Genomic DNA, 27,386 nt, shown 5'->3' with positions numbered 1-27,386 from the left:
TGAAGTGTTAATACTACTCTGTAATGCCTTGGTAAGATCACACTTGGAATACTGCATCATTTTGATCATCACAATATAAAAAAGATATTGAATCTCTAGAACACAGGTCCCCAAACTCTGGGGCATGGCCCAAGCTATAGTCTGTTTGAAACCAGACCATGGGAGAAATGGGCAAGTGTGCGAGCTCCATTCATGCAAGTGGAGAGCAGTTGTGCTCATGCACAAAGCTCCATTCATGCAAATGGAGCTTTGCATGCGAGCACACTCTTCTTACACGAGTGGAACTTTGCATACAAGTGCAAGCAACTTCTGTTCACACATGAAGCTCCATTCATGGAAGCGGAGGGCACGTGCACATGCTGCTCACTAAAATGGAGCTGTGCACACCACACGTGCACTGTGCCACTCACATGCCCACCCACCCAGGCCAGGCCTCTAAGCTAGAAAGATTGGGGAAGGCTGCTCTTGAAAGAGTGCAGAGAAGAGCAACAAAGATGATTAGGGGACTGGAAGTCAAAATGTATGAAGAACGGTTGCAGGAATTGGATATTTCTACTTTAATGAAAAGGAGGAATAAGGGGGGACATTGTAGCAGTGTAGCAATACCTGGATGGCTTTTATCTGGGCATTCAGTCACTTTCCGGACAACAAGACAGCTGAGTCAGCATTGGTGGATGATCTCTGGAGGCCAGGGACAGGGGTACTCCTCTGCCCTGGTCCTATTAGACCTCTCAGCGGCTTTTGATACCATCGACCATGGTATCTTGCTGCGCCGGTTGGAGTGGGAGGCACCGTATCGGTGGTTCTCCTCCTATCTCCGACCGTCCAGACTAGACAGGGGGCAGAGGTCGGCCGCGAGGTGCCTCACTTGTGGGGTCTCTCGCCCCTGCTGTTCAACATCTACATAAAGTTGGGTGAGATCATCAGTGGCTTGGGTGAGATATCAACAGTACGCTGATGACACCCAGCTGTACTTTTCCACCCGGCCACCCCAATGAAGTTGTTGAAGTGCTGTCCCGGTGTTTGGAAGCCGACGGGTCTGGATGGGGAGAAACAGGCTCAAGCTTAATCCTCCAAGACGGAGTGGCTGTGGATGCCGGCATCTCGATTCAGTCAACTGCAGCCGCAGTTGACTGTTGAGGCGAGTTATTGGCCCCAAAGGACAGGGTGCGCAACTTGGGTGTCCTCCTGGATGATCGGCTGTCGTTTGAAGATCATTTGGCCGTCTCCAGGAGGGCCTTCCACCAGGTTCGCCTGGTTCGGCAGTTGCGCCTTCCTTGATCGGGATGCCTTGTGCACAGTCACTCATGCGCTCGTTACCTCTCGCTGATTATTGTAATGCTCTCTACATGGGGCTCCTGAAGTGCACTCGAGGCTTCAGTTAGTCAGAATGCAGCTGCGGGTGATAGAGGGAACTCTGCGTAGCTCCCATGTAACCGCTCCTGCGCAGACTGCACTGGCTACCTGTGGCCTTCCGGTGCACTTTAAGGTGTTGGTTACGATCTTTAAAGCGCTCCATGGCTTAGGGCCGGGTACTTACGGGACCGCCTGCTGTTACCACATGCCTCCCACCGACCCATACGCCTCACAGAGAGGGACTTCTCAGGGTGCCGTCCGCCAAACAATGTCGGCTGGCGGCCCCCAGGGGAAGGGCCTTCTCTGTGGGGGCTCTCACACTCTGGAACGAAGCTTCCCCAGGCTTACGCCAAATACCTGACCTTCGGACTTTCCTGAACTGAAGACACACCTTTTTATTCGCGCGGGGCTGGCTTGAATTGAATTTTAAATGGTAAATTTTTATTAATTTTAAATGGGGTTTTTAGTGTAAGGTAATTTTTTTAATTCTCAGGCTAATTTAATAAGTTTTTTAAATTGCATTTAAATTGTATTTTGTATTGCTTGTTTTATTCTGCCTGTACACCGCCCTGAGTCCTTCGGGAGAAGGGCGGTATAAAAATAAAATAAATAAATAAATAAAATAAAATACAATGCCCTCAATATTTGAGAAGCTGCCACAAAGAAGAGGGGTCAACCTATTCTCCAAAGCACAACAAGAAGCAGTCAATGGAAACTAATCAAGGAAAGATCCAACCTGAAACTAAGAAGAAATTTCCTGACAGTTAAACAATTAATCAATGGAAAGACTTTCCTCTGGAAATTGTGGGTGCTTCAACTCTGGAGGTTTTTAAGAAGAAATTGGGCAACCATTTATCTGAAATGGTATAGGATTTGCTGCCTGAACAGTGAGATATATTAGAAGATCTCCAAGGTCCCTTCCAGCTTTTTTTTTATTTGTTATTCTGAACTTGTTTCTGTTCAGATTCAGAATCTGTCTCCTATGTGCTATTAGAATAGAATAGAATAGAATAGAATTTTATTGGCCAAGTGTGATTGGACACACAAGGAATTTGTCTTGGGATGTGGATCGAGTTTATAGAGTTAATTCGCAATATGCACGCACGCATGCAGTTCCCAGAGAGGTTCATGTCAAATTTGTGAGAAGAGAGACGAGATGAAATTCTTAGAAAACATAGGAGTGGGGCACTGATTTACAGGGGCAGGAGATAGCCATTCTGAGGCAGATTCCCAGACAGGTACGTGAAAAAGAAAGAAATATTATTTTTGTCAAGCAAATTGTACCAGAAGGAGTGGGCTTCAGATGGCTGATGCCAGAGGATTGATGATTTTCCGGGAGGGCATTACGAAAAAATCAGTACAATTGCGGAGGCTACGGCCTATGTGGAGGAACACAAAGCCCTCCTGGAATCAGATGACCCAGGAATTGAAGAAGGGAGGTTATAGATCATGGGGCTGAGCGGCTGCCGCTGTTGCGGCCCTGGAGTTGGGTCAGGCTGAACCCAGAGTTCTGAGATCCAAAACTAGGAAGTGATAAAGATATTTGGGATTGTGTTGGTTTTCCTTATTCTCTTTAGTACGATATTCTGTTTATTCTTGACCCTTCTTTATTACGTATTTAAAATTTGTAAACTTAGCTACTTCGTGTTACCTGCTTGCCATATGGCTGTTGTATGTGTTAAAAAATTTGAGTAAAATTCTTATTTTAGATAAGAAAAATGAAAATTTACCATACCTGATATGTATTTGTATAAACCTTTTTTTTGACTAATAAAAACTTTTTGAATAAAAAAAAAAAATATTCCAATCAGTGCAGTCAAAACATGCCTGTAGCTTTAATTCTGATTCCTCCGTCCAGGTTTTCACTGATTTAATTATTGGTTTTATGGCTTTAAGTCTTTGCCTGTAAGCAGGTACAAGGTGAATCATGCAATGATCAGAGTGTCCTACAGCTGCACGTGGTAAAGACCGATAGGCATCTTTTAGTGTTGTGTAGCAGTGGTCTAGAGTATTCTTGCCTCTGGTGGGACAATTGACATGCTGAAAGTATTTTGGTAGTTCTTTCCTTAAGTTTGCCTTGTTTAGATCTCCCAAAACAATGGCCAGTGAATCAGGGTGTTTGGCTTCAGCCTCCATGATTTGGTCAGCTAGAGTTCGTAATGCCTCGTTTACACAGGCTTGTGGTGGGACATAAACAGCAATTAGAAGAAATGAGGAAAATTCACGAGGCGAATAGTAAGGTTTGCAGTTGATAATTAGAGTCTCTAAATTGTTGTCACAGAATTTGTAAATTATGTTAAAATCTTGACACCAGGATGAATTAATATATAGGCATAAGCCTCCTCCTTTCTTTTTACCAGATGTTTCTGGAATCCTGTCTGATCGTTCAATTTGAAATCCTGGGATGTTCAGGCTGCTATTTTCAATTGATTCATTTAACCAGGTTTCAGAGAAGCATAGGACTGCTGAATTGCGAAAATCAGAATAGTATTTGTTTAAGAGGAGTATTTCATCCATCTTATTTGCAAGTGAGCGTATATTTGTTAGGAAAATTGAAGGCAGAGGAGTTTTATTAAAATGTGCATTGGGAACCCAGAGTCCCTGAACCATAAGATAGGCAGCAAAATGAATGAATGAAAGAATGAATGAATGAATGAATGAATGAATGAATGAATGAATGAATGAATGAATGAATGAATGGCGAACTGGAGGTCAGAGCAAATAACCAGAGGACTTTTGGAAGCCCATCAGCAGGATCTTCCCAAAACTAAAATAGGGAGACTTTTTTTTTCTAACACTGAAAAGGAGCAGGTGGAAGTCAGTATCTTCAAATAGATTCCTGGTCTGACATTGTGTTAGGCAGCCCTTGGTTTTGATTGGGAATCTAAGCATTGGAATCCAAACTCAGAGAAAGTATGACCTAAAGTATGTTGCCATTCTGTCAGCAAGTGAAATTTCATATTACCCATGGTGTGAAAAGATAAATTCTTAATGCAAAATTTAATTTATCTAGACCAGGGGTGGGGAACAATGGCCCTTTTATGACTTGCACATTTCAACTCCCAGAATTCCTGAGTCAGCAGGGATTCCTGAACTAGCAGGAATTCTGGGAGTTGAAGTCCAGAAGTCATAAAAGGGCCATGGTTCCCTCTTGATCTAGATCAATGTTTTTCAAACTTCACAATTTTAAATTGTGTACAAGTCCTAGAATTGTAGTATTGCTGGATGGGGAATTCTGGGAGGTTAAGTCCACATAGCTTAATGTTGCCAAGTTTGAAAAGCACTGATTTAAACGTTGAAATATAGTATATAACTTGGGGATAGAATGGTTTTGGAATACCTCAGGGGCTAGTTAAATGTTCTTTTTTTTTTTTTTTGGCCCAGTGTAAAATGTTTCAAAACATTTTGAATATTCAGTGTTATAATTAAAATAGAAATATTAAGCTGTAGTTTCCAGCCGTACCAAAGCGTGTGTCTATTTTAAATTCATTTTAATAGTTATGTCTTTTCCTGAGTGAAGACTAATGTTTATGATCTGTCTTCTTCTATGTGACATTGTGGTAGGAATAGCCAACAACAGTAGCCAAATAAATTAAACTTCAGATTAGCCATTCTGGCTCTTTTATGCCCGAATAAATTCTAGTTCAGTATTATACACATAGCGACCACTGTCTCAGGGGTTTCAGATAAGAATCTTTCCCAGGGGTCACTGGCAATGCTGAGGATATTATTATTATTATTATTATTATTATTATTATTATTATTATTATTATTATTATTATTATTATTATTATTATTATTATTATTTAATTTTTATACCGCTCTTCTCCCGAAGGACTCAGGGCGGTGCACAGCCAGATAAAATCAAAAATCAATAGATAATATAAATAAAAACAGTACTAAAAAACTTATTAAATTTGGCCCCTGAATTAAAATACATAAACCATAAAACCCATTTAAAATTACAAATATTAAAACTAATTCTATGCCAGTCCTGCGCGGAATAATAAATACATCTTCAGCTCACGGCGGAAGGGCCAGAGATCAGGAAGTTGATGAAGTCCTGGGGGAAGTTCGTTCCAGAGGGTAGGGGCCCCCACAGAGAAGGCCCTCCCCCTGGGGATCACCAGCAGACATTGTTTGGCTGACGGCACCCTGAGGAGGCCCTCTCTATGGGAGCGCACGGGTCGGTGGGAGGCAAACGGTGGCAGAAGGCGGTCCCGTAAATAACCCGGTCCTAAGCCATGGAGCGCTTTAAAGGTGGTAACCAGCACCTAGGATCTTACCTGCAAATTACGGTTTTACCATTAAACAAGTTCTTTATAGTGATTAAACTGGATGGTCAGATTGAATTTACACCCATCTTGTCTCAAAAAATGTCACTAACAATAAGTTAAATTAAAGATACTTGGTCAGTCCTCCCTATTACCATATGACATAAAGTATTTACAGTTCTGGGCTGCATAAACAGAGGGATAGACCCAAGATCACGTAAAGTGACCTCACCCCATTCTTAAGAGGTCTATAAGGGGTGTGCATAAGAGCACAAACATGCCTACCATTCCCTGTCCTATTGTTCCTCTTCATTATATCCAATTAATACAGTTATTACATACTTATGCTCATATATATGCTTATATATGATATAGTTATTTCATCTTAATGCTTATATACACTGTTATGACAAAAATAAATTTAAAAAAGTGTTAGTGCCACCTTGTAAGGCCACACTTGGAATACTTCATTCAGTTTTGGTCGCCGCGATGTAAAAAAGATGCTGAGACTCTAGAAAGAGTGCAGAGAAGAGCAACAAAGATGATTAAGGGACTGGAGGCTAAAACATATGAAGAACGGTTGCAGGAACTTGGTATGCCTTGTTTAATGAAAAGAAGGACTAGGGGAGACATGATAGTAGTGTTCCAATATCTCAGGGGTTGCCACAGAGAAGAGGGAGTCGGGCTGTTCTCCAAAGTACCTGAGGGTAGAGCAAGAAGCAATCTGTCTGAGATGGTGTAGGGTTTCCTGCCTGGGCAGGGAGTTGGACTAGAAGGCCTCCATGGTCCCTTCCAACTCTGTTGTTATTATTATTATTATTATTATTATTATTATTGTGTGCTCGTGTATTGTTGCAATTGAATCTGAAGTAGTCTTTGACAGGAAGGACATTGTAATAGATGATTCTATGAGTTAAATTCAAGCCATATCGAAAACAGCGTAGTTCTAAATTTTCTAAACCCAGGATTTCAAGTCTGGTGCATAAGGTATTTTGTTGTATTCAGAGAAGTGGAGAACCCTTCTTGTAAAATACATACTGTGTATTGTGTGTATATGTGAATAAGAGGGACTAATTGGAACAGATGCATGTGTGCTTCCTATATATGTTTTGTGGATCAGCAAGCATGCATTGGGAAACCTTCTGTGAGAGTAATGAAAGCTATTACAACTAAATCTATTGTGAATGTGTTTGATTTGTGGAAAAGACCGTCCCCTTGTGGTGAACTGGTTATTTACTAGTTTTCCTCAACAGTCCTGCATTCTGAAGAAGCTTATTGGAAACTGTTGATTTCCATTACTTGAGTAGAAGTCCCATATAGAGTTAGTTTGGAAGCTGTCTCTTTGGATGGTTGGTTGACACATGCCACTTAACTGCTTGCATGCAAGACAACCTCTTAGACAGACCCTAAGCGTAGTGGTTCCGTTAGTCTTGGATTTGATTTGGAGGCTCATTGAAGCATGCTCATCAACTTCTTTTTCTTTGTATTAATTATTCGATAACTAAGAAGTGGTGGTAAAATGCTGATTTTGGAAAACAGGTTTTTCATAAAAGTATTCTCACCCACCCCTAAAAAACATTTTTTGAAAGCTGTTATCACACACAGTTCCTGCTGGCTTTCACATTATAAGAAATGTCAGTAAAGAATCCTGGAATGATACTAAATTCTTATTTATCTTTGGATAATTGGTACTGGGATGGAAGCATCTTGCCTGATTAAGGATGACTGTGCAGCACAGTCACATTGTAGGAAACATATGCATTTGGTCACTGCATCATGTTCCTTTTACACAAAGTTGGAAGTAATGGAATAAGGTGGTACATGGAAAAGAACAAAATGACTTCCAAGTAAAATGCTGCATTTGCTCAAAACTACTTTGTGTGAAAAGGCAAGGGGCTTCTGGATCCCGTGTGAAGATTCTGTCTTCCATAAGAAAAAATATCTTTATAGAAAGATGCTTATTCTTTCTTGTCGATGTTTAAAATGTGCGTTTTTAATTATATGCAAACCATATAATTATTTTCATAGATCAAATATTATAGCAACTCTCTTCAACTTCTCCAGGTGTTTTAGACTACAGGTTCCATCATCCCTAATCAAGATATCAGTGAACAAACCTATTTATATATATATTTAACACACAGTAAAGAAAGCTGTTTTTGAGAACAATTTAATGTGATTCAAATCCATAACATGAAATATTTGATTTTGTCAATTTACATCAGAATAGAAATTAATATCTAAGTATTTCTTAGTTTTCTTCCAAGATTTAATTCCTGAATACCCAGAGAAAGTTCTTATTAAAGCATATTTTTTTAATGCTAGACATTAAGAGATAAGTCCAAAAACAAGTGGTAGAGAAAATAAGGAATGTTAAATCTTAAACAGGATGAATTGTAGTGCCAAAGTACAGGTGATCCCTCTTGAAATTTGTGGATGTACTTTGGCATTCTTTTAATAACAATATGACCCACACCAATTAATTAGTAACTAATTATATGTAGTTTCTGACCTTGAAATTTTTCATAAATTTCTTCCCATCAAACTTTTAAAAATTAAAGGAGCAATTCCATTCATCATTAAGTTTCATTGACAATGTACTCAGATGATTAATTGAAGCAGTGATACTATTTGAGAGCCTATGAAATTGTACCCTTGACATATATCCAGCATTTCATTTAACATATTTCACTAATATCCAATAAGACCTTGAAACAGCTGATCTGTCACTGACTGATCAATTGATCAGCTAATCAATTGCCAGATCTCTTGTCTTATCATTTCCTCAAATACATAGTCTCCCCCCCAGCACCCATCAATCTGGTGCACTCCAGTCTTCTGGAACCTTAGTTCCCAAAATCCCCACTTCATATGGTTGTTGGCTATGTTGACTGGGAATTTAAGGACTTTTAGATTTAACATACCTAAAGGGCACTACATTTCCAATATTTTGTTTAAGGAGAGTAGGGAACCATTACCAAAAGAAAGGATGGTCATACTCAGTGATAAAGAACATGGTTTGTGGGCTCAGGATCCCAAGTTCAGTCTTGGATCCCTAGGCAGAGCTGGTGAACTTTGATCCTAAGACTGCTGACAATTCTGAAGTAAATTTATTAATGCTCTGATTCTGAGTAAGGTAGCTCCTGATACTCTGTTCCCCCCATATAAGATATCCCTTGATAATAAGCCCAGTCGGGCTTTTGAGCACATGGTAATAAGGCTAAGTGCTTATTTCAGGGTTCAAAAAAATATAAGACAGGGTCTTATTTTTTGGGAAACAAGGTAGTTCCTCTTAGTCTGCTCAGATTTCCATGCTATTTAAACGTATGTATTACAATCTCAGTGAGGGTCGGCATGAATAAGGAGACGGTTTGTAACCTGAACCATTTATTGACAACACGGCAACTCCAGAACAGAATCAACATTAGAAAAAAATTGACAGCTCTTAAAATACTGAGCTGTCAAAAACAACAACCAATAGCGAAGCTCTAATTTTCCAGCCTGAAGGGATGCAGAAATAAACCAATCAGATCACATTGCGTGAGCACGCTCAAGGCTCCTTCGGCAGCTCCACAGACACAATAGTATGGTACAATTGCCACATATTCACTCAAGACTGTCCATTGTATCCAGTGCTACTCTCTCCCTAATACTGCCTGATTGGCTTAATTAATAGTACACTAGCCATTTGTTAACAAAGCTTGATTCAAAGCTAATCTTGGCAGTATATAACCACCCAAGTAAAATCATTATACAGTTAGCAAGATGTGTTTTTCAGTAATTGAACTAACAACAATAGTCAATCACAACAAAGTGTTATTGTACTTAAGTACAATCCAATTGGAGGTGCTTATGTACCTCCAATTATTCCAATTTCCAGAAAAATAATCAAGGCAACTTTTTCTTTTCTATTTAAATGCCAAACACCTTTTTTTAAAAAAAATGATTTACTACAACTGAGGCTAATATTTTCTAACACAGATAGTTATTAAAGGAAGGGGCAAAAAAGATGAGCTCTTTTCACACTTTTCTGGCTCAACACTATGTCATTTGTTCATGGGGTTTTTGAAGGTACAATCCAAACCAGGCCGTAGGCAACTATGGCACCTTTACGACCTCTGGACTTCAACTCCCAGAATTCCTGAGCCAACTGCCCAGCCCTGATCTAAACACACTGTCTACAATATATGTCAAAATGGAAATAATACTGGTATCCTCCAGATATTTTTAGGATTAAAACGAGCATGCTGATATGGCTGCATTGTGAGAAGTTCAATCTCTTCACACCCAAACAATGACAGTTTGAGAGGCTGACATAGCTAATTGCCTCAGGCCTAATGGAGTGTCCATATATATATTGCCTTGGAAGCATGGAAGACAGGTATAGGACAAACAAACATCACTTGTAGCAGCTTTTTACACGTTATTCACATGTTCATTTGCACATTGAAAGACTTCCTTGATGTCTACGTACTGCTATTGTAATAAACCCTCAGTACCAGAAGAGGTCACACAAAGACAATTCTGCAACAAAAAGCACTATGTGTCAAATAACCAGATTTTTGAGGACAAACCTGCTCTACTTTTACTATATGGAAGACCAACAGGTGAAGTTTTCCTATTATTCTACCTCCCTCTTAAGAAAAATCCTTCATTTGCTCACAGTTTGTCTCCTGTTCTGTTATGATGGCCTATTGTTCTGACTACAAAACAAGGAGAAACACTGCTTCCCTTAATCAAATAACAGAGAGAAATCCAGATTATATTTCCTTAGTAATAATAGTGACAAAAAATAGTTCACGAAAAAAGACTTCTTTAACAACCGCTTTCAAAGTGGCTTCATATCTAATGTATCATAACCATTATATTTATTAGAACAATTATTACAGCTGTCTTTACTATTATAATTTTTCTAATCACAACTGTCCTATAAGGTAAGCCACTTTAAGTGCCATATTACATGTGGCTATGCTGAGAAAATAGTGCCTCATCCAAGGCAGCTGAATAATTCATGAGAAAAGCAAGATTTGAATTCAACTCATCTCTTAGCAAAGACACCGCCCTCATTCTATCTTTAAAAAAGGGATGACCAAAGTAGTTTTTCCAAGAAAAAAGTTTTTCCCTCTTACCTTTGCATTTTTCAACCTGAAGATCTCTCTGGAGGCTGCAATAAACTTCCAGCAATAGCTTTTATTTCTTTGAATAACAGCTTCTATTCATGTCATTGAGCAATGCAACTCAGGCAAACAGCCTTTCTTTTTCCTCTTCTTATTCTTTCAACTTGCTGCTGCTCTGCAGCCTTTGACTTGAAAGGGGTGGGGTTCCTTTAAAAATATGTGGAGCTTCTATCCAATGATACTTCAGCAGGCAGACTTCCTGTGATGATCATCTTTAAATCTGTTTCTGTACGTGCATGTGCATATTCGAAGACATTTATGTATACAAGCATACCTGATTTTGTTTTACCAAAGTTATCAAGGTCAGTGAGACATTTGCAAAGAGGCTAAATTTATTGTTACTTTATTACTCCAATTGCCTTTGTTGATGTAATGCACTGTATCACCCAACCATACAGGCTGGCTTCACTCAATCCACTGAGCCACGAATGAACAAACTACATTTTAGTCTAGCATGTTAAGCAAAACCAGCTGAAGTTTGTTCTATACAATTAGATTAAATTGCCAAAGGAACTGATAATCCAAACACCTTGTGCCTATTATTTTTGATCCTGCAAAAGTATTTTTCTCTAGAGAAAAATGAACTGTCATCGGCCTAAGTCAGAAACAACAATCTTCCAAGAAAACATTGAAGAATAACCAGGTTGATTATCATGGCCATAGAAGCCTAATGGGAAAAGAAAAATGCCATTACAATACCCAAGTCTGATTATAGAACATTTTCCCTTTTTAATGTGTATTTCATCAGTTGTTTTTTGTGGGGGAGGCTCCAGTATTATAAATCCCTTTTGCAAGAGTGATGAGTATTCCAAGTCTGGAAAACCTTTTGCATAGATACAAAGTTATTTTCTGTTATATATTAGATCTAAATATGAGATACCCGTTAGAACAATATCTTTAAAAGATCAGCTGCAGTTATGAAAAATACATGCAACCCAGGGGTGAAAAATACATGCAACCCAGGGGCGATGCACCAAGTGGTTCGGAGAACCGGTAGCAAAAATCGCTGCCCCCAACCCCTCCCCCTCTCCACCCATGCCCAGCTGAGCTGCATGATCACCAGAGGCTTTTTTTTTTTACTTTTAAAAGCATTTTTTCTTCGGCCAAAAAAATGCTTTTAAAATTTTTTTAAAAAGCCTCTGATGATCACCCAGCTCAGCTGGGATCGTCAAAACCCTTTCAAAGCATTTTTTCTACAGCCTCTTCGGCCAAAGAGGTTGTAGAAAAAATGCTTTTAAAAATAAATTTTAAAAAAAGTTGGCCACGCCCACCTAGTCACATTACCCCACCCCCAAGTTACGCCCATAGAACCCGTAGTAACAAATTTTACATTTCACCCCTGATGCAACTTTTAAGACTTTCAAGAGTTCTGCTAATTTGCAAAACACAATCAAGAGAATCTGGCTAACCATATTTTAGTCTCATGTATTATGCACTCTTGGCATTTGCAGTTTGCATCTTGTGTGTTGTATGAATGCATACAATTGGCTTCATTGCATAAACCAATTGGTGGTCTGGAAGAGGTCTGGAAGTGGTCCCTGGTGCAAGAAGCATTTTTAAGATTCATATATTAGCATGGCTGGCTGGGGAATTCTAGGAGTTAAGGTTAGGTCTGCCCACCTTAAAGTTGCCAAATTTGAGAAACACTGGTCTATATAAGCAAAAAAATGGGAAGAATTAAAATAATTTTTAACGTAATCATAGAGGGGCATATCATGAAAACAAAGGCAAGATGGTAAAATGATTGTTAAGGTGGGTAAAGGAGGTGGGGATTTGTGGCTCATCTTTAAGCCTGTAACAGGGGTGTTAAACTGACGGCCCACGGGCTGGATGCATCACACACCGGCCATGCCCACCCCAGCTCCACAAAGAGGAAAAACATCGCGATACATCATGTGACAACAATGTGATGCCTTGAGTTTGACACCCGTACTCTATCAGGATATATTCTCGGGTGAAACACGAAGATGCTTCACTATTGGTAGGGGATCTATCCTCATGATATGACCTCCATTGACACAAAAGTGGTATTTTCCCTTGGAGTTCTGAACCCCCTACAAGATGGGTTGAGCTCAGGGTTGACCTCTCTCATCTCTCCCACAAGATTCCTCCATAGTCAATTAAGTGCAGGTGTGTTTACATGTTGAGTCTTGTCCAGAGGGCAGAGTTTTGTTCTGAGTCAGAAGCAACGTGAAAGCTAATATGTGAAGAGGAAAATTGAGATGAGGGTGAAAGGAGGAAGAGCAGCTCAATGTTTTCGTTTTCTATTAGACAAAAGAAGAAGAAGAAACTCTCAGCCACAAATTTGAGGAGCACGATACACTTGCAAGTTATTGGGTACCATGTCACAATTATATTTTTATTGATTGGCTTAGGGTATTATGCACCTGTAGTATGGTGCAGGGGCAACAATTGCTATGGTGCAACAGGTAGCAAAATATTTTAGGATATTTATACCCTGTTTCCCCGAAAATAAGACATCCTCTGATAATAAGCCCAATCGGGCTTTTGAGCATGCTAAAATAAGCTCCCCTCCTGAAAATAAGCCCTCCTGAAAAATATTTAAATGCAGAGCTGGAAATCAGGTAAGACAGCAAGAGGAGCCCCATCTTGCTTCGTGCACCCCAAAATAATAAAACGTCCCTGAAAATAAGGCCAAGCGCTTATTTTGGGGTTCAAAAAAATATAAGACAGGGTCTTATTTTTGGGGAAACACGGTACTAAAGAGTACATCCCTAGCCCATTTGATTCCATTCAAATATTTTGGACTACAGTGCTCTGGATTGGTTGGAGCAGAATTCCAAACATCTAGAGGACTTTAGATGCCTTTTCTAATTTAATTTTTCTTCAATTCCATTCTACTAATGCAAGTGCATTTTGTATGGTTGAATTTCATTTGAAATGTAATGTTTAATATCAGATCACCTTGAGTGGTCCACTTTAAAAATAGTTCTATTTCCAATACTTCTTTCTCAAAGCATCAATGTGTATACACATTTTTTTTTAATTCCAGGTCAATTTATTAATATTGAAGATTGAATGCTCAGATGGAGGGCAGCTCTTAAAAAGCCATAAAAGTGGGGAGCGGGGAGCGGGATATAACATTCAAGAAAGAGGATACCATCAAATCCTTCAACAGCAAAACCAAAACCTGCATTCATTGTGCACACGGGGAAACTTTAAAGAGTAAGGGCAAAGAGATGAGATACATAAACTTCAGAGAGCCATATTCCTCTTGCTTCTGTTGCTTAGAGTCTGCTGCTGTTCCAAGGTTGTTTTTTTCTCTGTTTGTAATCCATGAGAATCTTCAAGAAACCAAGATACAGCAAAATGGCATAGCAGAATATGTGATGTTTTGTAATAAAATAGAAAATCAGCTCCCTTACTGTGTAAATAACATGGATAAAGATGAAGCAGAAAAAAAACAGTGCATACTGGTTCTGGGGCTGGAATAATTCATGGAGCTGTTGTCCAATCTGTAAGTGAAAGGAACAAACAAAGAAACAAAGGAACATGATGAAGTTGTTAACAGGCCCATGCGTTTGAAGCAAAATACAAAAAAGTGAGCAACACTATTTGTAAATATTTATATTTCCCTAATATGTAATACACTGTACCTGTCATGGGGGTTAAACTCAGTGGTGGGTTTTAAAAAATTTTACTACCGGTTCTGTGGGTGTGGCTTGGTGGGCATGGCATGGCCTGGTGAGCATGGCTTGGTGGGCGTGGCAGGGGAAGGATACTGTAAAATCTCCATTCCCACCCCAATCCAGGGGAAGGTTACTGCAAATCCCCATTTCCTCCTGATCAGCTGGGACTTGGGAGGCACAGAATAGATGGGTGGGGGGCAGCCAAAATTTTTACTACCGGTTCTCCAAAATACTCAAAATTTCCACTGCCAGTTCTCCAGAACTGGTCAGAACCTGCTGAAACCCACCTCTGATTAAACTATGCCTGATACTTGCCATGTGTATAAATGAGCATGTTTAGTCTGGCCACTGCTAGGTTCTTTCTCCAAATTGTCTCTTCCACTGGCTGAAATATTTAAGATCTCAAAGAAGCCAAAATAATAGACCCAAAGGTAATCTTCTCAAGTTTTCCCCTATAAGCTTTGCAGAAAGAAGCCACATAGAAATACTTTGACTAAACTAAGTAAAAAGAATGTACTGCATCATAACAGCATCTCATGCGATCAGACACTGTAATACTATTTCCTCACTTTCATTTGCAATATTTGCTCCTTTACTTACTTCCTCCTTTTTAAAACTGTCTTTGAATCCTGGCCCTTTAGAAGGATGCACATCTGTCACTGTTTGCCTTCTCAAATTTCAAGCAGTAACTTTAATAACCATAAAAATTGTATTAGCTAGCCTTGGGATTTTGGCATCTCAGCCATTTCCCCTTACATTGTCTTTGCAGTTCAAACAGTCCAAGGTCATGTCCAAGAGGAAGCACAGAAGAATTAGTGACAGCCCTCTTCAGCAGAATTCTTCTGTTCTTTCCAAAGTGGGATAAAGCAATAGCAAGACAGCATCTACCAAAGAGAAATATCTCTATGGGACCCCATCAAAAATCAGAAATACCAGCCTAGTTCCCCTTTTCTTGGTTTTCAAGGCTTCTGAAAGTTCGTGCTGGAAATTTGTTGAGGCTACCTGTAACATAGGAACTGGAACTGCTTTGATTATTAATCCCTTTTCCTGAGAAATTGCAGAACTCTTAACTGCAGCTTTCCCCAAGCTGGTGATGGTTTTGAAAGAGTTTTGAAAGAGGTAGGTGCATTAAAGAAAACTCTATCATTATTAAAATAATAAACAGTGACAACACAGATTTGTAAACATAGATTTTAGTATGGAACTAAGCTGTTGAAGATTTTTATAGCTCAATACCAGCAACGTAACAATGGCTAAATGTCTATTAGATGAGCCAGTACACAATCTGCTTTTTGTTTTTATTAAAAGGTTTCTTATTTGCCTGCTATGCCTTCCTACTTACTGATTGAGAGGAAGCCTTTTGGTGTAGCTGTTCCATTTTTTCTTCATGGAGACGTTGCTTTTCATTATCTTCATGCCTGTATTTTAGCCTAATCATGGCACCATCCAACCTCATCTTCTCTAAGTCAAGATCAGTGGTTGTGATCTGCCTTCTGTTCAGATGACCCATTCTTTCCAAACTGTTGGCCTCACCTATCCTGGGGTATATTTCTGGTGGCATAGCATTGCCCGCTCTTTGTGTGGTGATTACCATCTGTTCTGCTTGACTCTTGTTGTCTAAGATTTCTGTCATATCATCAGGAAAGTAGGAAGAACCCGGAGTCTCCCTTGCAGCATCCTGAAATTAAAAAGTATGACTTTAGTCTTTATGTTTTACCCATAGCATTCATCCACAAGAACTAAAGAAAGGATCTGCAGAATTACATTAAGGTCAGTTTCATCCCTCTTTTCTTTTTCTCAAAAGCTGACCAAATGGCTCTGTCAAAAGTGCAAGCAGAGCTCATTGGCATGATCAGATACTTCCAGTGGCTGGGATAATGTAGCTTTCCAGGAACAGTCAGTCATTTTCAGGCAACTGGAAGCAAAAAGGAAGTTTACTTCAAAATACTTTTTTATTCCATTGCTGCGAGAAGCAGGTGAGATCATCTTGTATTGAATGAATATTAGGATTTTTTGCTGTCTTTTACTGGTCTTAAAAAAAAAAACCCAGCTATCAATAGGAAATAATTGATGCATTGCCTAATCTATTTTTAAAGATGCATCTATTATTAATTACTGTGGGAGTAAATCCCACCTCCTGGAATCTGAGAAGAATTCCTTCATAAATGGAAAAATAATATAGGAAATAGTAATACTTTATCTCTTTAGCGGATGTTTATTATTTTTATCAATCTATAACACCATCATGCATCTTTGTTTGGTAGCATGACTCAGTCTGTTCAGTGAGGGCTTCTATAAAGGAAGGTACATACTTCATGGCCAGAAAGCTTAACCCTACATCCTGTCATCAGTAGACCTGACATTATACTTATTTAGAAATATGTATGGAGCATCTTGGCTGTTTCCAGTCCTATTTTATGTTAAGGAATAGCATGAAGCATAAGAACCCATCTCACACGTGTTGAATGTAAGCTAGTGAAGAATGTAGGAAAAAGAATATAGGAAAGTGCAAGGGAAGAACTGCCAGCAGATATGCCTTGTTCCCCTCTCTAGATATATAAGGAAAGCAGACCAAGTCCCTAAGGTAAAAAGGTAAAGGTAAAGGTTCCCCTCGCACATATGTGCTAGTCATTCCCAACTCTAGGGGGCAGTGCTCATCTCCATTTCAAAGCTGAAGAGTCAGCAGTGCTGTCAGAAGACATCTCTGTGGTCATGTGGCCGGCATGATTAAACGCCCAAGGCACACGGAACGCTGTTATCTTCCCACCAAAGATGGTCCCTATTTTTTTACTTGCATTTTTTACATGCTTTCAAACTGCTAGGTGGCAGAAGCTGGGACAAGTAACGGGAACTCACTCCATTATGTGGCACTAGGGATTTGAACTGCTGAACTGCCGACCTTTTGATTGATAAGCTCAGCATCTTAGCCACTGAGCCACCGTGTCCCTATGTATATATAAGATGTATAAGGAAAGCAGACCAAGTCCCTAAAGCACTTCCTAAATGAAGCCTTAGAGATGTCATTATTTTGTTCTCTTGGGTAAATTTAATGCTAACCTGGGGCAGTAGGTTCATTATGAAAGGTAACCGAATGGTTACAGAGGCCTGTCTGAGAAAGGAGAAGGCAGCTGACTTCTCTCAGTGAAGCAGAAGTCAGGCTGGAGAGTAGGAAGGCAGTGAGGCTGTAGTCTATAGGAATTACATCTCCTTGACCAAAGGCTCCATCCAGGAGAAGCTGCTACTGAATCCATACTAGATTAAAGTGAAGATAGATGGTGCCCAGGAGCCCTGTTTCCAGCCATTTTGTTGAATATGCTCTTACTGGAATTTGAGCTGCTTATCTAGCCTGTTAGCATTTCAGACACTGTTTGAAGCAGACTTTCCAGAGAGCATTTAGGGAATAACTGGAATTGTGTTTAATTGTTTCGAATTTAATTATTGTCTACACATGATTATACTATTCATGTTTTTATTTTTGTTATATATTATTTCTTTTTAACAAGCCTATAATCCCTTGCATCAGAGTGGAGCCGGGGCAACTGAATGGAGCTGAGCATTTACTGGCCAGATGCCCCTCCTGATGCCTAATGCAGAGTTCACAGCAGATATTTTTCTTTGCACCTAGGAAAGAAATATCTGCCGCTACCTAGGATCAAACTCACAGCTTCCTGATTGTGAGGTGAGAGCTCTACCTCCAGGCTACCATGCCTCTTTTTTATTTTTGTTATATATCTAGGAATTCTTATGTTGTTCAAAATTAATTAACTGAATCTGATATTTTTCCAAAATAGGAAAAATAGAGCCCCTGTTGCTATGTTTGGGGGACCAGACTACTTTAAAGCTATTACTTGTACACTGTCTACTCTTCTGTACAACAGCCTCTATTCTTGAGCTGGCCTGGCTGATTTCTGGTTTGGCACTTGTTTGAATTAAATTCATCTTTGGAATTTCATTATCCATGCAAAGGTTGCCCAACTAAGAGTAGCTCAGGATTTCTTTCTTGTCATTTTTGCATTTTGACCTTCCTTTCTTTCTCGTGCCAAAGTTAGGAGATGGATGCCAGGTTAGGAGGATAATTGGTAGAAGCAAAAGCTACCAAACCACTACTTCAAGAGAAGATAGAACGGTATGAAGACCAAAAGGATTTCAGGAACAGAAAGTCTGAAACTCTCTGCCATCCATCATCCATGGAGCTGATCATTGTTACAAATGTGTTACTCTTTTAGGATTGTTTTTACCAGAAGAGATGGCTCATTGCCTAATGGTAGGGCAGAAAAAAGGCAAAATGAAGACTTCCCTCATCCACCTGCCACATTCCTTCTCACTTACCATGTTTTCTGTATGCTTTTTGGGGTCTTTAATTGGGGTTATCTGCACAGCAAACTCAATTCCTGCCTGCATGTCCTTGAATTCTACATTGCCTCCTTGATAAAAATATTCAGACCCTTCCAGATTGCTAGTATGATCCAGATCTGCTTGAATCTCCTTGTCTGTGTGGTGCACGGACTCTGTCTCAAAGTTGGAGAAATCAGAAGATGAATGGCGTTCTCTGGCTATTTCCTGAAACAGATCAGATATGGTGAGGGAGGACTTGTATATAACTAATAAAATACCAGATGTAAATCTTCTCCAGGCATGGAAAACTTGGGATATTCCTATCTACTTCTTCATTGTCCTGCTGGCTGAAGCTTCTGAGAGACTGAATTCTGGAAAACCACAGATTCTGTACTCTTCTTTTATAGGGATTATCCCTGAATATGTTGTAATTGCCAAAGGGGGTGCAACAAAAGTCATTAAGAAAACTTTCCCCAACTGTTTGTCCCCCAGGCCCTGATGATAAGACTTGATGCCAACAAGCATGGCCAAGAGACTCTTAACAGGAGTTATTCTCCAGTTACAGCTATTGAGCATTTAGAAATGCTGCTTTAATTCCTGTTTTAAAAGATTTGACTATTTTTTTTTTTAAAAAGGAGGCTTGTTGGCTGGAAAGCCAGCAGCCCAGGTTCGAGACCTGAGTGCCATGTGATGGGGTGAGCACCCATCTTCACCACAGCTCCTGCCATCCTAGCAGTTCGAAAGCATACAGATGCAAGTAGATAAATAGCTACCACTTCATTGAGAAGGTAGCAGTGCCCTGTAATGTCATGATGGCCATATGACCACGGAAACATCTTTGGACAGCACTGTCTCAATGGTCCTGAAACGGAGATGAGCACTGTCCCCTAGAGTCGGCAATGACTAGCAGAGTAAAACCTGCAGTGACCCCTTTACTTTTACCTTACCTTCTTCTCATTCCCCACCTATAACTACAGAAAAAGGAAGTTCTAAGAGGAAAAAGCATCCCTTCTTTTGGCCTGTTTTTAGCAGGGCCCTTAGATACATGGAATTCTCTACATCAAAACTTTGCAGCCAATTCACATTGTAGACCCATGATTTCACTAAGCTATTGGTTTAATCTTCCCACCAATCTGAATGGGGCATACAAGTTTTCAACCCTGCCTCCCTTGAGTTTATGTCAATTTTGCAAATGGGTATTGTTTGTATAATACAGTGTTTCTTATGTTTTGTTTAATGATTTGAAGTATTCCCTTTCCACAGGCTTTAACTCAGTAATATATTAGAATTTCTTACCATCGTAGATGTATTCCCAGCAAGAAATGTACGTCGGTCTCTGATTTTAAGGCAACAGCCTCTATTCTCCTATTTGCCTCATCTAGAAGACCTAAAAGCGGCTGCCCTACTTTAATACACACAAGTGAACACACACACTCAAACTCAGGCCCCTGATTCCTTCCTAAACTGCCATAGCAGTGATGTCAAAAAAGTTCTACACTGTGATGACAGAATTTTCTGGTTGCCATAACAGTTAAGATAAAGTGTTGCTAAGGAATAAGTATGGATTCCAGTCAAGCTGCTCGCATCTCACCAAAATAGTTTTTTTATATTATGCTGAGCAGTCTGTGATGTGGCCCAGTCAGTTTTGTATTTTAATTCACTGACATGTTAGTCAGACACTTTCTTCTACAATCCAGTTGAGGTGTAGGAAAAGGGAATTTTCCAGATATATACATACTGTCCTCTAAATTACGATGATGTTTTAGAGTTTTTAGATTAACACTGTCCTTTTTTTCTGATATATTGAATAGTGGCCTAGGCATAACAAACTATAGAAACATTACATGCAGGCTTTTCTATATAGGATTTTATGGATAGTTCCTTAACTCTCTTGTTTCCTCTTCCCACAAGTATACTTATGCCAGATTTTTATCTTCAGTCTCTTAGACAGTTTCAGTATTTTCATTTCTTGGGCTTCCTTGTGAGCTCAGAGGGGGGAAAAAAACAGATAAAAAATAACTTTTTCCTGAGCTTGGAATCCCAGGACTCCTGACCAGCTTATCCTTGCTTTTTTCTGAACTATCCTTTCCGATTGTTCCATCAATCAATTTTCTTTGCAGTCAACTAAATAAATAATCTTGAATACTCCCATTGGGTCCTCAGCTGCAATGACCTGCTCCAGCTGCACATGGATTTAGTATATCCAATCCATACAGCACATGAACACCAACAATGTCCAGCTACCGACAACAACCTCCTTTATTGTTGGCTACTTCTGCCCTTATATTTGCCTCAAATCAGTGATGGGATTCTACCGGTTTGGACCGGTTCGAACGAACTGTTAGCTCTGACTATCAGCTGTGAGCAAACCCATTTGCTCCAATTTTGAAGTGGGCCCACCTGCCCGCCCCTGCATTATACTCACCTATATTTTCATTTCCGAAGCCCAGCTGATTGGCGTGGCAGAGTGGATTGCCATGCCTCAGCTGTTTTCCTTGCCGGCAGCAATGCAGAAGGTGAGTTTTCTCCAAACTCTGCACACATGCGCAGCGCGTATCTGGCGCACATGTGAGTGCAGCTAGAGTGCGTGCGCAAAGTGCTTGCTTAGTGACCCAGTTGTTAAACCGGTAGGATCCCATCCCTACCTCAAATTATGTGCCTGCTTTCAAATGTCTATGTGATAGCTTGTATAGTGTTGTAAAGGGGGAAAAAACTTTTTAACTTTGAAACTTTTTTGGAACACCCCATGTGCAGGATACATGAGGTATGCTGTTACCAGAAAAATTACCACACATCCTAAAAGACAGAGTGCCTTGGAGAAATCACATTACTGTGCCTGAACCACGGACATCACAAAGGCAGGAAGGAGACTTAAAAACTATCAATGACATTTTTTTTATTATTATTGCTGGTGTCAGACTACAGAAGCAGGGAAAGGGCACACCGATGATTTTGTACACATTTCAGTTTTCCAAAGCTAGATCTGACATTAGGCCTGCTGCATTTTTTCTGGAGAGTGGCATCAACAAATATCACCCCTTGGATCAGAGCCTTCCTAAACTACTTTTTCTGCTGTGCCATGGCATCATGTTCCAGACTGAAAGAGGAATACTTGGTGCTAGCTTCTTGTTTCTCTTTTTCTCCAAATTGTATAAAGGCAAGCAGGAATTAATCAGCCGGATATACTCAGTCACAGATTCCCTTTGCCTTTCTTCAAAAAGCAAGGTTATAATTCAAAAACATTTGACTTTCCTTACAACCATGCTTATTTTCAAATAACATCTGTCTGTTGTTAAAAGACTCTCCCTCCCCTTAATAGATACAGTTATGCTCCTGTAAATTGCCAGCGCTGCTGTGAGAGCCTGAAGGAAGCTAAGTCTGGAACTTGTGACATCATTAAGACAGTTAGCCTGGAATGTAGATTTGAATAATCTGGTTTTGGAAACCAGGACAGTTGGGATCTGACTGAAGGCAAAAGGACAGATTTAATCTGTAAATATAGTGTTATCGAGCTACTTATATCTCTAACTCTGGTATCCAAGTTCTCCATGGTAAGATCTAAACCCTCTCCAAAAATGTTCAAGGCACAATTCACTCACTTTCTCCTCACAAGAGTCTTGCATGATGGATTGGAAGATAAACTGGGATGGGCTTCCCAAAAGTTTCTCTGAGATTCATTGAGGATATAATAGGGATTACAGTTTCCTTACATTCCACAAAGATTCTGGCTGGTTTTATTATTTCTGTTCCTTTGAAAACCAAGTTTAGGTATTTCATGTTTTATTTGATCTTGCTTTCTCTGTTTCCACATCATCAGTTTCAAGCAAAGTGGATGTTGCCCGAGAAAGCTTGTACCAAAAGATTAATCTTCCAGTATCCTTTTCCTCCATTCCTTTAACTGTTTGATAGACTATAGGCTATTTTTAAAATTCTCTCATAGCTCCTGTCTTGCAATTTAAATCTATTGAATCTTGTCCTGCCTTCTTGGGCAGTATAGTAAATCTTTGCTCTCTTTTATCTTTTTTTTAGTTAAGTTTTTTTTATCTGCCTCTCAGAGGACTATCATCTTCATGTGGTGGGAGGGCACAAATGTCTCAGTGATTCTGGGATTAATTCCAGTGGTACATAATCTTCTGTAATGGACACCTTTGACTATAAGGTCAAAAGGGAAGGTTAAAGCTAAAGGTAATCCATAATAGGAATGAGGGCAGGTGGGACTTTGCAGATCTAAAGAAGGAACTCCAAAATCAAAGTAGGAAGATGACAATGGCAAGCTCCTTTTGCATTGTTGTCAAGAAAACAGTATGGACATAGTTGGAATATTTAGACAACTTTGAGTGCCAGATTCCCAGGTCAGAATGTACTCCTGTAATTACTGGACAAGAATATCCAATTTTCATAAATGAATATGGAGGTGATGACAAGGTCAGATCAAAACTGCAAGGGAGTCCTATCATTGTGGTGGCAGTATTTTTTTAAAAAATACTTTTTTTTTTTTTGGTCATACAAAGACATGTTGAATTGGAACATGGAATATACAAACGTGTTGAATTTGACATTTTCATAAGGACCATATTAAATTGAATGAATTAGGGGTGATTTAACTTAGCTGGAGTGGAATTTTAATTACATAATATATCATTCAGGTCATGATAATATATAAAGAAAATGGAGTGGCAATAATACTCAAAAAGGACATCACTTTGTGCTCAGCTATAATTTGCTCAGTAATAGGCTCAGACTTCCTTATGCAAATGCATGGATTACTACAGAAGTAAAAATGTAGATAATTTTGTTTTCTTGAGCTCAATAATAAATAAAGATGAACAGTGTCCTGGAAGAGTAAAGATAAGATTAATGCTAGGGAGGGAGGATAAGAATATTTTTAACACAACAAAAATCAGAGTAGTTAAAGCAATGCTATCTGTAATGATAATACACAGCTATGAAAACTGGACATTGTGAAATACCGTGTGAGATAAAGAAGATTGAATTATAGATCTGAGGGTGGCTACACAAAGTACAATGGACTGCAAAAGGACATAATCAATCAATCCTGACTAAATAAAGGCTAATTGCTTCCTTGAAGTAAAAATCAACAGGTAGAAACTCATATTCTGAGTATGTTATATGAACAGATAAACACTAAAAAGATCACGGTGCTTGACAAGGTTGAAGGAAGTCAAAGGAGAGACAGCAAATAAAGGGGCTGGGAAGTTTCAGAGAGATTACAGGATGTAGCCGGAAGAGCTAAAGATTATTACTAGAGCCGTGTCCAAATGACGACAATTTGTCCATGGACTCACTACCGGTAGGAAGAGAGGTCAAAGGCATCTCACTAAAAAATAAGTTTTAAAATTTATTTTATGGACAAAGAGGGTTGGATTTTATACCACCACCCCCCCAAGAATCTCAAAAAAGATTCAGGCTTTTCTTATTCATTTATATATAATTTCCCCACGTTTCAGGTACAGAAATCTTCAGGCAGTAGAAAAATACAGAAATCTCTGGCCAGACATTTTGTCTGGCTTTTTGCCCCATAGAAGTAGTACAACCATATATGTTAGCCAAGTATGTTAGACTCATCTTCACTCACCCTTAATCAAATTATGAATTTGCCCTAGTAATCATTTTCTAAAGGCAATAGTGAATCAATCCTTTCTATTATATAGGTGTTTGATGGTTGGCCATGCCCATCTTTTCAAACATTTGGTAAAAATATTCATAAGATTTACATAACTAGCCTACACACAAAAAAATCCCTATGAATATTTTTATCATTTTCACTTCTCTGCCACTATCTAGTGAAGATCCAGATTTTTGTAGTCCAGAAATAGTAGTCCTATAAAACATACTTCAAAAATTCCAACTGTGTTCACAGACACCAAAAGTTTGGGACTTTCTGACTATGTTTCTTTAATAGTAAAGGAGAAATGAGTTCTGGTCTTGTAAGAAATCGTATCAGTTGCCAGAATCATCATCTTTATAAGTATCTTTCTACAGCGACATAGGAAATTCATATAAACTGTCCCTAACATTTTGTGTTGAAGAATTGTTTTCTTCATTTCACTTCACTTCACTTAACCTTCATATGCAGTGTTTGTAATCTAGGATTAATTGACCACCTTTTTGATTCCACAGCAGTGACCCTATTTGGCAGCTCAGCTAATTTCTTTCCAGGTCAACTTTGCAAATCAAAATAATGCAAATCTATTTTTCAGCTGAAATTCTGGAGCTTCATGGAGCTTTGGAGTGGGATATTCTCCCGTAGCAGAAGCTCTCACCTCTCATCTCCCTCCTCTCATATAACCATGGTTTCCTGATGCTAAATGTGATCATTCACCATTCTTTAAAATTGATATCATGCTTGCTTTCCCTCATTTCAATGGCTACAGCATGTTTTGACAAACTTCATTCATTCATTCATTCATTCAATTAATTAACATATATACCACCCATCTTACCTAAATGATTTTGAGCAGTTTATAGCCAGTCATTTAAAAATAATGATTCCAGAATGAGAACTGTGGTATTGTGAGACACTTTTCATGTATTCCCATTGACTATCTGGAAGACTTACTTCCAGATGTGAAGTTCTTTGCAATTAGAGGCTGGTTGTACTGAGAACAATTATGAGCCAGTCTGAAAGAATTTCTGAGAGTTTGGAAACTGAAAACAGTGCTGTGGAAGAAAACTACATAAAAAAAATAAATCATAGACACTCATCTTAGTGAAACTACAATTATTATTTTTTTCCCCGTCTATGGATCTTCTCTTGGCCTTTCACTGAGTTGACTTTTATTGGTGCCATTCCTCATCTCTACCATCTTCTTTTATATCTTTTCTCCATTTGCACTGAAAATGTACGGTGAAAATTGAGGGATCTACATAGCTTGTTTGTATACATATGCTTTTTCACTGTATTTCTCCACACTTTCCATGATGAGTTTCTACAGTGGCATTGATGAGAACTAGATATTTTCATTTGTTCAGAACAGAATCAGTTTGTTCTGGGACCTAAAACTATTTGAATGTGTATTGGAAGGAAAGAAATCTTTTCCTTCCATATATTACGCAACTATAATTTTCAATGTCTGTTATCTGCTATCTTGAGGTACTAGAAACATCTGGAGGGCCACAGCTTCTCCACCTCAGATATAGAGAGAAAGATCAAGATATAGTGTTAATTAGGCTAACACAGAAATGTATGCATGATGTCCCCCTCCATTTCTTATGTTTTAGGAAGTCAGTGAAGTTATGCCAGTGTGTCCTGCCAACCTCTCTGTTATGACTGATAATCTGGCTAATGGAGATCAACAGATGCTCTTAGAGACCCTGCAGCAGATAGAAATCATAAACAGTCCTTTGCCATTAGAGGCAGTTTTCAAAAAGGAGAAAAATGTCCACAAAGATGAGAATTATGACTACGCTGAGGAGCAAGAACAACGAAAAGCCAGGCACACGCAAACCCATGAAATGGACAGTGAGATAGAGAGGATGCGGTTGGATTTTGAACTGACCGTACTGAAGCGGCAGCATGAGGAGAATGACAAACAGAGGCTGCATGAGGAAAAGATGGAGCACATACGCCAGGGATCTCCCTCCAGGAGTGGTGCTCATGTGGAAGAGGAGCAATTTGGGGGTAAGCTGGACCCCATTACAGAAATTGAACTGGAGAAGTTGCGCATGGAGTTTGAACTGGCCAAACTGAAGCACATCTCTGAGGAGAATGAGAGGCAGCGACAACATGAGCAAAAACTATATGAAGAGAAGGAGAAACAGAGACAGCATGAAGAGAAAATGGAGCAAATGCGCCAGAGGCAAGGAAACCCCCATATAGTGAGCCAGAAAGTATCTGGGTGTGGCCCAGCAAAAGCCACAGCTGAAACAGCTTCTGTGGCCTTTGCTGAGATAGGTAAGATGAGGATAGAGCTCCAGCTGGCTTTGGAGGTATACAGGCCAGAGATGAAAGAAAAGAAGCTCTCCAGTGAGCAAAATGGGCATCAAGGGAGCCCAAAATGTGAACAGCAATTGGAAACCACTTCAGAGGTAAAAAAAGTTGATATGCCCCCAGAGCAACGGAATGATGGGGTGACTGAACATCTGGGCCTGCAGGTGCCACGCGTTGTGGTCAATGGGGCAAAGTCACAATGGTCAAGCAGCAGGCTGGACTTAGCCATCGAGACAGAGCTGGAAAAGAGGCGGATGGAGTTTGAACTGACGAGGCTGAGATATGAGCATGAAGAGAATGAACGTCAGCGCCAGCATGAGCAGAAAATGGAGCAGTTGCGTCAGCAAGTATCACCTAAGGATATAGCATAGGATGTACAGGGTGTGGGTAAGAAAAAAGAGAGCCTGTGGTGCCCAGATTTTGCCCTTTTTACTTGAGGATCCATGTACTCTGACCAAGGGGAGGATGGCAAATGATAAATAGTACAATTTTCCAATGGGGATGCTAGGATTAATAGTCTGAGTGCCATTTGGTTTGAAAGGAAACCCCACTAGGCATTTGCTAACTACACAATGCTATCTCCTAACTAATAGCTAACTAACTTAACTAATGCATGTTAAGAAACTCTCTTTGGGACAAGCAT

The 27,386-nt window shown here is 39.5% G+C and overlaps 1 protein-coding gene and 1 long non-coding RNA gene across 2 annotated transcripts in view; both read right to left on the bottom strand.

The window, feature by feature from the left end:
* Window positions 1-10,902, bottom strand: part of LOC131189213 (uncharacterized) — a 102,935-nt gene extending 92,033 nt beyond the window's left edge. Inside the window, exon 1 of the long non-coding RNA XR_009152947.1 lies at window positions 10,760-10,902. This is a non-coding gene — a long non-coding RNA (uncharacterized LOC131189213). The remainder of the gene's footprint in view (window positions 1-10,759) is intronic.
* Window positions 10,903-14,055: 3,153 nt separating this feature from the next.
* TMEM247 (transmembrane protein 247) lies at window positions 14,056-22,682 on the bottom strand. Its single transcript, XM_058169361.1, has 4 exons — window positions 22,587-22,682; window positions 18,787-19,017; window positions 15,800-16,135; window positions 14,056-14,283 (listed from the first exon to the last, which is right to left on the bottom strand). The coding sequence occupies exons 1-4, from the start codon at window positions 22,680-22,682 to the stop codon at window positions 14,056-14,058; spliced, it is 891 nt and encodes a 296-aa protein (XP_058025344.1).
* Window positions 22,683-27,386: the final 4,704 nt, after the last annotated feature.

The sequence above is a fragment of the Ahaetulla prasina genome, chromosome 1 (genome assembly GCF_028640845.1).
Source record: "Ahaetulla prasina isolate Xishuangbanna chromosome 1, ASM2864084v1, whole genome shotgun sequence".
In the NCBI taxonomy this organism is placed as follows: Eukaryota; Metazoa; Chordata; class Lepidosauria; order Squamata; family Colubridae; genus Ahaetulla; species Ahaetulla prasina.
This window is presented reverse-complemented; position numbering and strand designations above follow the sequence as displayed.